The 12,984-nt window shown below is 36.8% G+C and overlaps 1 protein-coding gene across 1 annotated transcript; it reads right to left on the bottom strand.

Annotated features, from left to right (window-relative positions):
* On the bottom strand, window positions 1–11,159 carry LOC107037845 (spindle assembly abnormal protein 6 homolog). The gene is made up of 3 exons (XM_015256619.1): window positions 10,821–11,159; window positions 6,967–7,493; window positions 1–1,328 (listed from the first exon to the last, which is right to left on the bottom strand). The coding sequence occupies exons 1-3, from the start codon at window positions 11,007–11,009 to the stop codon at window positions 29–31; spliced, it is 2,016 nt and encodes a 671-aa protein (XP_015112105.1). The 5' UTR covers window positions 11,010–11,159; the 3' UTR covers window positions 1–28.
* Between the last annotated feature and the right edge of the window lie 1,825 nt (window positions 11,160–12,984).

The raw sequence follows: 12,984 nt of genomic DNA, 5'->3' as shown, positions 1-12,984 counted from the left end.
GGATATTTGGCAAAAATAATTTTTTTTCTCAGTGCAGAGGCTTCGAAAAATAGGCAGAAGGTAACAAAGGTTTATCCAGCACCGCCCTCCTGAGTCCCACCCCCGAGGCACTCTTCGACCTGACCATATTGGCCCCCAAAGGCACATTGTTATTCTCATTCGCCCCATTGACCCCCGCAGTCTCCACGAGCCCAGCACTCGGTAACTTCTGGTAAATATTCATCCTCTCCATGGGTGTGCTGGTGCTCCCCATGTGGCCAGTCCTGCTGAAGGCCCCAGGTCCCACAGTGCTGTCCGTAATAACCCCGACCCCCGCACGTCCCGGAGAAGTCCTCGACGTCTGATTGGCATTGGACCCCTGCATTCCATTCCTCGGATTGAATCCACCAGTCGGAGGAGCACTCTGCTGCAGAGTAGCCCCAGTCGTTGGTGTTTTGCTCTCGTATTTGTTCGTGAGAAATTTATTAGTCCGTGGCAAAGTCAACTGAAAGTTCGAGGGGACATTAATGGCTGCTGGTGTCGTGACACTCTGCAGAGGCAACTGACTGTCAGCCAATCTGCGGTTCAACCAACTGATCACATTGTCATTATTCTTTATCGTCTTCTCCTGAGACTCCACCTGGGACTTGAGCGTTCTTATCTCACTCTGCAAACTTTCCACTTCGGATTTCAAGTCTTTGACGACTTTTGAGTTCTCCTCGAGCTTCGTCTCGAGCTGGCCAATCTCCTTCTGCTTTGTGTCCAGCAGCTTCTCCTGCTCTAGACAAATACTTGTTCTCAGTTTCAACTTGGACTTGGCTGTCGACAGCTCGTTCTGAATTTTTTTTATTATCTCGTTTGCTTTTATCACCTCTTCCCCCACGTGTTTCAGGGCATTCTGCTTTCTCTGGAGTTGATTCTCCTTTTCGGAGAGCAATTCCTCCAGCTGCTGTTTCTGCTCCTTTCCAGTCTTCCACATCTCTGTGTGCTTGTTGATGAGGATTGTCTTGTCTTTCAGGTCTTGCTCGAGAACGGCTACTCTCATTCTCAGGTCGTTCACAACTTTGTCTTTGTCGTGGTAGTCGACGTCGAGCTTTGAGTTTTGTTTCTTGAGGTGGGAGAGGTCACGCTGGGCGATTTCGAGGTCTCTCTCGAGGGTCTGGAGCTGCTTCAGTTGGTCTGCGTAGGTTGTCTCCAGGGAGCTTTGTTTCTCGCGGTAGGATAGGTTCTGAGCACGAAGGTCTGAGAGCTCTGCGTGGAGCTGCTGGAGGATCTCACTGTGGCGGCGCTCTATGTTGATCTTTTCTAGTTCGGAGAGCTTTTGCCATTCCAGCTTTGCTTGGGTCAATCTGCAACAATTAGGGGTCGATACAGTTATTGAATGATTCTCTTGTGGCCAAACCTGAATAAAAGAATTTAATGGGAAACTAGAGTGTTTTTTCTGAGTAATTCTGTTGGGTTTCTAACTGATTTTGAATGTCTCTATACTTAAAAAATCCAAACCGACTTCTGGTGATGAAAATTTGGTGCTCGAAATTAAGATTCCACAAGTAAAGGTCACAAGGGTCAGAGTAAGGGTCACGAGGGTCAAAGTAATGGTCATGAGGGTCGGATTAAGGGTCGTAAGGGTCACGAGTGTCAGAATAAGGGTCTCGAGGATCAGATTAAGGGTCACAAAGGTCAGATCAAGGGTCCAATTAAGGGTCATGGGGTCAGAAACTAAGGGTCATAAGGGTAAAAATAGGGGCGTCTATCTCTTTATATTATAAAATGAAAATCGACTTCTGGTGATGAACATTTGGTACTCGAAATTAAGACTCCACAATTGAGGGTCACAAAGGTCAAAATAATGGTCATGAGGGTCGGAATAAGGGTCATGAGGGTTAGAAAGATCATGAGTGTCCGAATAAGGGTCATGAGGGTTGGAATAAGGGTTATGAGGGTCGGAATAAGGGCCATGAGTGTCAGAATAAGAGTCACAAGGATCAGATTAAGGGTCACAAAGGTCGTATTATGGGTCCATATACGGGTCATGGGGCCAGAAGCTAAGGGTCACAAAGGTAAAAAGAAAGGTCCCTAATCTCTCTATATTATAATATCCAAATCGACTTCTGATGATGAAAATTTGATACTCGAAATTAACACTCCACAATTAAGGGTCACAAAGGTCAAAATAATAGTCATGAGGGTCAGAAAGGTCATGAGTGTTAGAATAAAAGGCACGAGGTTCAGAATCAGGGTCACGAGGATCAGATTAGGGGTCACCAGGTCGTATTATGGGTCCATATAAGGGTCATGGGGTCAGAAGCTAAGGGTCACAAAGGTAAAAATAAGGGTCTCTAATCTCTCTATATTATAATATCCAAATCGACTTCTGGTGATAAAAATTTGTACTCGAAATTAAGGGTCAAAATATGGGTCACAAGGGGTATAAAGAGGGTCATGAAGGTCAGATTAAGGGTCACAACGGTCAGAATAAACATCATGGGGGTCATATGTGGGCCATATCGGGGTTGACGAGCGGTGCGAGCAGGGGCCCTAGCCCCCTAGTAATGGAATAATTTTAATTTCACCTCATGATTTTTCCTAACTCTAAATAGAAACAGGAGATCAAAGAAACAATGGATAGGATTCTCCTCTAAATAGTTACTGTTCAAAATGTGGTGAATTTTTGTGCATACGATTCAAATAACAAAGAGTGTAATTTTTTTCAATAGTTTTTTCTCTAAATATCTTTGAATCCGAGGGAAGTACATGTATTTTTACATACGTATATCCAATATTATAAATTAATATCTTCGTTTGTTCACATTAATAACAAATAAAATGAAATAATTAAATTCTCACAGAATTGAGAGAAAAATTCAAAATTAATTTTCTACAATAGTTTTTTTCTAATTCGGAGAACTCTTACCATTCTAGTTTTGCTTGGGTCAATTTGAGACAATGCAAGACTGCCGATTGAGTACAAACTCAACCAGAATGTTTCTATTCATATTAACTTTCGTTTAAAATTTATTTCAGATTTTAGTCTTCAAAATTCAAGCTGTTTATACTACTTTAAAGAAATGAAGAGTAAATACATCGGATAATCACTCGAGGCGGGAAGGTGACTCACGATTCAATGGATGATGATTATTGACGGGAGACGTATGTCGAAAGAGCATTCAGAAGCTTGAATGACAAAACTGTTTTCGTTGATAGCTTCATGCTGACGTTCGACGGTGGTAATAAACTGTAATCATTGATAACCGAATTGACCCCCTCTGACGTTACAAATGTATCCATTTGTAGCGTTTGTCACATTTTTATGGATTATGATGTTGTTGACATTGAGATATTGGAAGTTCGTGGTCATCCGAGCAATTACTAATTTCAGAGCTGAACGATGAGGCTTAAAGAGGAAGTATCGATTTTTTTTGTGGTTAATTGCGGGAGAATTCGGAGAAAAGATCGGATAATGAATGATGTCATTTCTTTTTTTCTTGTTTTACGTAATATTCTCGATTCTAGAATGCTCAGCTCAGAATTACGACGGGATTTTATGGATTTCCAATATTATAAATATCTCTATTTTATAAATTTTTCTGGAGTAATTTTGTTCATGCTGAGATATTCAATGAGAAGAAATGAACAGATGTCGTTCCTGTTTTCCAGTAGTTCTTTCTGAATATTTTTTAATCCAAGGGAATTACATATATTTTCATATATGTATTTGCAATGTTATAAATAGCTCTATTTGTTACATTTTCATGAAATATAATATTGTTGACGTTGAGATTTTGAAAGTGCACGATCTTTTTAGTGTTTTCATATTCAAAAATAGAAGCAGAGATCGACAAAAATCACTACTTCAATGATATTAAAAGAAGTTTCCTTTGAGTTAATTAAAGTTCATCAATTTTTTATTGAATTTTGAAGGTAATTTCAATTTTCAATTCTTGTTAAACAATTGATTCCAAATTCCTGAATTTGATTTTTCGATTAATCAAGTAATCGTTAGTCTTTTGAAATCAATTAGTGATTTATAGAATATTTTAATATTTAAAAAAAATCTTTAAAATTTGAAAAATGGTAAAACATTCAACTAATTTTGTATGCAATGAAATAATTTTAATTTTACGTTGTGATTTTGCGTGACTCTGAATAGCAGCACGAGATCAACGAAAAAAGGGATAGGATTCTTCTGGAAATCGTTCCTTTTGAAAGTGACTGAAATAGCTCAAAATGTAAAGAATTTTTTATGCATAAGCTTTAAATGACAAACTATTTTTAAAAATATTTTTTGCTAAATAGCTTTGAATCCAAGGGAAGTACATGTATTTCCAATGTTATAAATAGCTTTATTTGTTAAATTTTCATGAAATGTGATATTCTTGACGTTGAAATTTTGAAAGTGCACGATCTTTTTAGTGTTTTCATATACAAAAATAGAAGCAGAAATCGACGAAAATCGCTACGTCAGTAATATTAAAAGAAGTTTACTTTGAATTAATTAAAGTTCACTAATTTTTTATTGAAATTGGAAGATAATCTCAATTTTCAGTTATTGTTAAACAATTAATTCCAAATTCCTGAATTTGATTTCAGTACCGAAGCGGTAAACCGGGTTAAGTCGGTTTTGACTTTTGGCCAGTTTTTTATGAATATTTCAGAATCTAAGAGAGATAGCAAAATTTTTCTCATAACCCTTTTTATAGCCCTCACTTGACTCTACAAAAAAGGTCATGACAAGAATTTTCCTATCTCTTTTAGATTCCGAGATAGTCGTCAAAAACTGGCCAATAGTCAAAATCGACTTCACCCGTTTTACCGCTTCGCTACTCATTTGGCAATTAATCAACTAATCACCAATCTTTCGAAATCAATTATTGATTTATAAAATATTTGATGATTTGAAAAATTTTATTTATGATTAATGCAATCTTTAAAATTTGAAAAATGGTAATAGATTCATCTAATTTGGGATGCAATGAAATAATTGTAATTCAACATTATCTTGCCTAACTCTGAATAGAAGCACGAAGCACGAGATCAACGAAAAAAGGGATAGGAATCTTCTGTAAATAGCTACAATTCAAAAGTGACTGGAATTGTTCAAAATGTAAAGAATTGTTTACGCATAAGCTTCAAATGACAACGAATGTCATTTTTTTAAATAGTTTTTGCTAAATATCCTTGAATCCAAAAGAAGTACATGTATTTCCAATGTTATAAATATCTCTATTTGTTACATTTTCATGGAAAATAATATTGTTGACGTTGAGACGTAAAAATACACAATTGTTGAAATGATTTCATGTTTTAAAATAAAACTATGAATCACGAAACGAAGAACCTTGGATAGAATTTTTCTGCGAGATATTTATCTTTGGAAAATTGAATAAAATTGTACAATTTCAGAGCATTTCTCTAAATTAAGGGTCAGAGTACAAGAAATTTCTTCTTTTTTTCGTATTTTTCGATCATTATCTTCAATTTCACACATACACTGAGAGAAAAACGACAAAGTTTTCAAACAAGTCTTAATTGCGCCAAGAAAATGGTTTTTTGAAAATGATCAAAAAAGGATTTTTTTTGTGCCAAACATGCAAAGAGTGCACCGGAATGAATTGTTTTTGTAAAAATAACTATTAATAATAATAATTTTTTGTAATTTGTTTATTTTTTTCTTTTTTTTAATTTTTTGCAAAAATGGATTTAGTAGTTTAAAAAAATGGCATCCTTTTTACACGCAAGAAATGTCATTTCTAGTACTACTCGTTCGTTATTCAATACTCCCATACGTATTTTGCTCCCTAAAAATATTTGTTTTATGCGAAACAAGGGATAGGTAGTTTTTCGTTTTAGCTGTCTAATAATCATAGACAAAAAAATGAACCCTTAAGGCCGGGATGTACTATCTTTCGAACGTTATCTCGATATTTTTTTTCATCTTTCGCCATCTGACATTGTCAATTGAGTTCTGCATCATGCAGAAGTTTTGAAAAATTATGAATGAATAATCATAAAAAAGTAGAGGAAATTCTTAATTTTTTCAGAGAGCATTTTTAATTTATATTCAGACTAAGTTGAATAACAAGAAATTGAAAAATGTATCTGATTTACGGTGACAAATGGCGGCCTGTCACCCAATATCATGCAGGGGGAAGACTGATTTCGTAAATCTTTTCCCACACTGCACAGAGACATTTATTACGGAAAAGGCTCTTTGAAAAAAGTTGTAATATTTTGGAGAATTTTTTAATCACACTTTTATCACATAAAAATGGCAGATGACTACATACCACTGTTTTGAAAATTGAGATACCTAGCTGTCACTTACCATGAGGAGTTAGTGTTTTGTTATCCACCATGAAAAATGACAGCTAATAGATAATTTGCCACAGCAAATCAGATATTTGTAATTGCCACTTTTTTCAACTCATTCTGAATCTCAATTAAAAACGCCCTTTGAAAAAGTACAGAATTTTTTCTATTTTTTTTCATCATTCTATCATAATTTTTGGGAATTTCTACATGATGTACCACTCAATTGACAATTTTGGATTACGAAAGATAAAAAAAATCCAGATAACATTCGAAAGATAGTACACCCGGGCCTTAAATGAAACAACAACAATGATATGATAGCAATCTTGTAACTTGGGGATAAAATATTTGTTGATAAATTTTCCTCTATATGAGATATTTTCATCCTGAAAAGGTACCGTCTGGTGTGAATTATCGACCTCTTGAGCCAAATATTTCATTGCTGTCGAAGGCAGAACCATTATTCATATTTGAGACTTTCAAATTCGAACAAAAAAAATTCTTTTTTAACCATTTTCAACTAGCGATTTTGTTGGGCCAAACAAGACTTGTTTGAAAACGTGTTTGTTTTTCTCTCGGTGTATTTCTAAACTGATGTCGCTCACATAATCGATTCTGCTTAATGAACAGGGCCTTCACAAAATCAAAAAGTGCAGAAATGACGAGAATCCTCACCTTTCTTTTTCAATACTCAATTGGTGCGTCGTTGTCATCTGCAACTGGCTCTTCTCAGTCAAAAATCTCTGCTCCAACTGCTCGTACTCCCTGACTTTGCTCTCGAAATCCTCATTAAGTGCATTCAGTCTCGTCTCCAACCCCAGAGCCTCTCTGTTCCTGTTCCCAAGATCCTCCTTCAGCTTTTTTATCTTCATCGCCATGTGTGTTTTGATATCGTGGTCACTGGCGGGTGCAATGCTGAGACTCAGATGGCACAAGTGTTTGAAGTTGTTCGTCTCGACTAGTTTGAAGATCCACTCGCCATTCTCTTCAGCGAGGAGGAGCAGGAATTTAGGCGGACCCTTTGATGCCCCAGGGGAGGAAACGTTGCACTGCTCGAGGAGGCATATGAGTTGGGTTGCGAAGTTGTCGAAGTCGACGAGGAGACCCTGCTGGGCCTTGAGGATCTTGAAGTCCTCGTCGTTGATGAGGAGGGAGTAGAGGAAGCAGGGATCGTCATCGTCTGCTAGGAGAACACACAGGCTCTGAGGAATTTAATACAAACGTTGAGGGACTAATCGGAGAGGTCAAGTGTAGCAATAAAACAAGCGGGGGCCGAGCCTTTCTGTCAGAAAGCATGCGACCGTTACTTGATGCGTTATTTGGCTTTTTCATTTTTTATTTCAACGAATTCCATTGGTAGTAAGCTTCCCAATTGATCCGTAGGAATTTTAGTTTTTAATTGAAAAGTGCACTGAGAAAAAAAATGATTTTTGCCGAACATTCATTTATTTGAGAGAAATATTTATTTTTTCAAAATCGTATTTCTCCAATCGTGTCATTTGCAGGCGAGCCTGACTAGGTTTCAATTCAGTAGCGAAGCGGTAAACCGGGCTAAGTCGATTGTAACAATTGGCTAGTTTTTGACGAATATCTTGGAATCTAAAAGAGATGGAAATTTTTTTGTCATGACCTTTTTTATAGGATCAATTGAGGCTTATAAAAAAGGTGATAAGAAAAATTTTGCCATCTCCCTTAGATTCCGAGATATTCATCAAAAACTGACTAGAAGTCAAAATCGACTTAACCCGGTTTACCGCTTCGCTACTGAATTATAACAATCATATTGCTCTAGAGGATAACTATGTTGCACATGACCTAGGATGAACTCCTCCAATGACTATTAATTTTTTCTAACCTTTTTGTATTCTGGAGGGAAGAATTTGGATTAAGTTTTGAAGTTGATAATTATTGAGGAATAATTATTGTTCACTCAAGGTCATTGCTAACGTTCATCTTCTGGTGCAATATAATTTTCATAATTGAAACTTGATGAGAATTGCTGGGAATGACTCGATTAGAGAAATACGGCTTTGAAATAATAAATACTTCTCTCAAGTAAATGGATACTTGATAAACAAATTTTGTTTTCTCAGCGTGGCATTTTTTATTAAAAAGGTTTCCTCGAAACGTTTGACCTTCTAAATTGAGAATTAAATTTCGGTTTTATTCAGTGGGATAGGCATATTTAAAAACTGGCCAACAGTCAAATCGACTTAACCCGGTTTTCCGCTTCGCTACTGAATTTTTGGGGACTCCAGGGCTATATAAAACTGAATAGCAATTGTACATCATTTCAGATTATCAAAATAAAAAAAATAACCAAGATTATGTTCGAAAGATGATCCACTCGGGCCTTAAATGAGTCGATGAATTTAGAAATTGTACAAGAACTCGAGAGAAAATGTCCCAGCGAACAAAACGAACTCAAGTTCACCGAAATCGGGTGAAGTGTGTAATATCGAACAATGTCAACAATTGACGGTCAATATTGATTCAATTGATTATCTCGGGTTGGGTCACAGTCGAATGCCCTTGATCCATTCTGATCGAGGAGAATTCGACAGTTGGTAAAAAGAAAAGCCTAAAATGTATTTCAATAAAAAACAATTGGAGTTTCAGCTTGCAGATTTGACTCAGGCATGATTTTTTCCACTGGATTTATTCTCTTCCTCCTAGACGGCCATGATACCGCAGATAACAATGAGAGGAAAAGTAAAGGAGGGGAGGCAGGCTAGAGGAGGGGTTTCAAATCGAAAACTACTCCGATAAAACCAATGAAATAGAAAAAAAAATTTTTTTTTCAAATATTCTCTTCTTCCTAGGAAACAGGAAAAGAATTTTCAACTTAGTTGAATGTCATCAGCATCATTATTCCTTTTACCCCTTTCCTTCTATACAACCAATTGTCCTTTTTACAAATCGACCTCTCCCCTCAGCTCTTCGATAAAATGTTGATAGAAAAATTTGATTTGCACATACTTGAATGAATTTGAACCATCACATTTGAGGAAACCATCAGAAAGCTCACTTTCAGGGGAATTCATTTCCTGAGCCGTCATTCAATGAATTTGGAAAAAAATCCAAAATTAAAAAAATGAATTAATGAATTAAATTTGAATTCATGGCGATGGATAGAGCTTAGCAATACCTTCATTTAAGGAAAAAAATCATTCAATTCCGTCGATTCTTTAGCGAGAAATTAACGAAAACTTTTTCACATACATATGTACATACACTGAGAGAACAACGACAAAGTTCTCGAACAAATCTTTCTTGTGCCAAGAAAATAGTTCTTTGAAAATTATCGAAAACGGATATTTGTGGGCCAAACATGCAGAGAGTGCGCCGGAATGAAAAATTTTTGTCGCAAAAATAGATTGAGTAATTCAAAAAAAATTGCATTCTCTGTACACGCAAGAAATGTCGTTTCTAGCACTACTCCTTCGTTATTCGATACTCCCATACGTATTCTGCTCCCGAAAAATCTTTGTTTTACGCGAAACAAGGGATAGTAGTTTTTCGTTTCGACTGTCTAATAATCACAGACAAGAAATAAACCCTCAAATGAAACAATAATAATGATATAATAGCAATCTTGTAACTTAGGGATAAAATATTTGTTGATAAATTGTCCTCTATATGAGATATTTTCATCCTGAAAAGGCACCGTCTGCTGTGAATTATCCGCCTCTTGAGCCAAATATTCCGTTGCTGTCGAAAGCAGAACAATCATTCATGTATGAGACTTTCAAATTCGAACCAAACAAATTCTTTTTTGGCAATTTTCAACTAGCGATTTTGTTGGCCCAAACAAAACTTGTTTGACGTGTTTGTTTTTCTCTCAGTGCACACATACACTGAGAGAAAAATGATAAAGTTCTGAAACAAGTCTTTCTTATACCAATAAAATAACTTTTTGAAAATTATCAAGAAAGGATTTCTTTGTGCCAAATATGCAGAGTCCGCTGGAATGAAAAATTCTTGACGCAAAAATAGATTTAGTAGTTAAAAAAGAATTGCATTCTCTGTACACGCAAGAAATGTCATTTCTAGCACTACTCCTTCGTTATTCAATTCTCCCATACGTATTTTGCTCCCGAAAAATCTTTGTTTTACGCGAAACAAGGGATACTAGTTTTTCGTTTCGACTGTCTAATAATCACAGACAAGAAATGAGAAAGCAGAACAATCATTCACGTTTGAGACTTTCAAATTCGAACCAAACAAATTCTTTTTTGGCAATTTTCACCTAGCGATTCTGTTGGCCCAAACAATAATTGTTTGACAACGTGTGTGTTTTTCTCTCAGTGTACGGACACGGTCTAAAAATGCATTTTCCGACTTTTAGGATCATAATAGGTCGATATAACCCAAAAAATCCAAAACTTAAATTTGAACGATTACAAAGCTTCCATTCGAAGGCAAGAAAATAATAGAATCAATCTCATTGATTTGAAAATCCACTCACTGTTCCCTCTCCACGTCAAAACAAACAGATATAGGTTAACTCGAGAGCGAAAAAAAACTACCTTCTGACAGACCGGACTGATCCCCGAGTGGATCTCCACGTTGACCCTCAGATCCTTCTGCCTCTCCTCCTTATGCTGTGGTTTCACATACACTCTCTGCACTTTTGTATACAATACTTCAACATTATTAAGTTGCATGGCATCTCCAGTCTTGACGTTATTCACCGATATACTCTTCATGAAATTCATCTCGTCCCTTATTAGTGTCTCATAAATGAGGCATGACGGTCATCAGTCATTTGGGATAAAACAGTATTGAATTAACATCAATTGAATCGATGGAGTTCAGAGATAAACAGACTAATGACGTTCCAAGTTTCAAATTGTCAGCGTCTCGGGATCGTGTTGATCCAGTACTGTTTTTTTAATGGTCCTGCTTCCGTCCGCAGCCGGTCATTGGCGCTGGGAGGACTGATCATTCCGTAGGAGAACGGAACCAACGAGAGATCGCAGAGATTTCCCACGCGATGTTCGTGCGGATTTTGAATCAATTCCATTGGCCTTCTCCGTTGGATCCTGAGATTTGGGGCATTTCGATTGGTCCTGGATGTTTCGTGGTGGGCGAAGGAGTTTTATTTAAAAATCTGTACTCCAATCCCCAGTTGAATATTTCGACCTGAAACTTCCTGACTGAATTATTCCAGTTATGTAGGGGAGGGTGGGGTAAAATGGACACTTTAGACTTTTTTTTAATTGTTCATAACTCAGAAACAAATTTATCAATTGAGCTCAGTTTAGGCTCGCCACAAAGGGAAAGAATTCAGTAGTGAAGCGGTAAACCGGGTTAAGTCGATTTTGACTTTTGATCAGTTTTTGATGAATATCTCAGAACTTAAGAGAGATAGCAAAATTTTTCTCATGACCTTTTTTGTAGAACCAATTGAGGGCTATAAAAAGGTCATGACAAAAAATTTTCTATCCCTTTTAGATTCCGAGATATTCGTCAAAAACTCGCCAATAGTCAAAATCGACTTAACCCGGTTTACCGCTTCGCTACTGAATTGTTCTTCGTATTGAAAAAAAAATTATTAAATTTCATCAACATTTCAACCCCTCATTAACATTCAAAAAAAGTCAAGTGTCCGTTTTACCCCAACAACCTCTACCGTTTAGGAAGTTTTCAGGTTTTACAAGGAGTTGTCCAAGTCGAATGTTTCGGTCCGGTTTAACCTCTTGAAGACTTTCACAACCGTTTTTATTACTTGTGCGGAAAGTGAAGTGCTACTTCCCACAGATTGAGATGAAAAATAGGGTTCGACGCTCGCGGAAAGTGTTCTTTGACTCTTGGACACCTCCCACGGGTCAACATAGTATATTATGCCACCAGGCGATAAAAGTATTATCTGGCGAATGTGAATTATAATCCGAGCCGAAGGCGAGAATGAATCATCATGAATTCTCATCACGCCCAAGTGATGAGAATTTCTTTTTTCATCACGCTGTGCGAAAAAGTAACTTCGCGTGCCTAAAACGTCCCTTTTCCACACATTGTGATGAAAAATATCGTTCGATACTCGTGGGAAAAGTGTTTTTTGGCTCGTGGGAGGTTTATAGCACGAGCCGAAGGCGAGACTTTTCCGCACTCGTAACGAAATATACTATTACGCACAAATAATGAAATAGTATATTTCGTAACGAGTGCAAAATAGTATATTTCGTAACGAGCTAAAAAACATTTTTTCACGAGTTACGAACAATATTTTTCATCACAATGTGGCGGAAATTGGACTTTTAGGCACGCAGAGCGTGCCGAAAAGTTCACTTTTCGTCACAGCGTGATGAAAAAGTAATTTTTTAGGATTAAAAGAGACGTAATTTTTATTGAATATTTCTCTCCATGAACTTTCCTCCCTCGGGAACAACTTTTCACCCTTGAGAATCATTCACATTCACTAGGATAATTTTTGATGGAATGCAGTGCAAATTTTACAGTTTCGGAACAAATTTTCCTCACGTTCAGTCAAATTTCCCGGGCCAGCGAGGAAAAATTCACTATTCGTCTCGCATTTTTTCCCGATATCGGGTGGGAAAAAAGAAAAATTGAATTCGCTCCGCAATTGACTTGTTTGGTAATTTTTTTCTAACTTTCTTCTCCGCATAGCCTATACCTATGAGTCATTTAATACATAATTAGCTGGAACTTTTTCATTTAAAAAATCAGAAA

This window comes from Diachasma alloeum, unplaced genomic scaffold (assembly GCF_001412515.2).
Source record: "Diachasma alloeum isolate Michigan unplaced genomic scaffold, Dall2.0 Dall_scaffold_00271, whole genome shotgun sequence".
Taxonomy (NCBI): Eukaryota; Metazoa; Arthropoda; class Insecta; order Hymenoptera; family Braconidae; genus Diachasma; species Diachasma alloeum.
Note: the sequence above shows the minus strand (reverse complement) of the source record. Positions and strands in the feature narration are given on the sequence as shown.

What these genes read in the sequence shown, in the direction of transcription:
- LOC107037845 (XM_015256619.1), bottom strand. Translation starts at nt 11,009, where the DNA reads ATGAATTTCATGAAGAGTATATCGGTGAATAACGTCAAGACTGGAGAT. An exon ending in TCAGTCCGGTCTGTCAGAAG is followed by an intron (nt 7,494 to 10,820) that starts GTAGTTTTTTTT and finishes TAAATTCCTCAG; the next exon opens with AGCCTGTGTGTTCTCCTAGC. An exon ending in TTGAGTATTGAAAAAGAAAG is followed by an intron (nt 1,329 to 6,966) that starts GTGAGGATTCTC and finishes TAATTGTTGCAG; the next exon opens with ATTGACCCAAGCAAAGCTGG.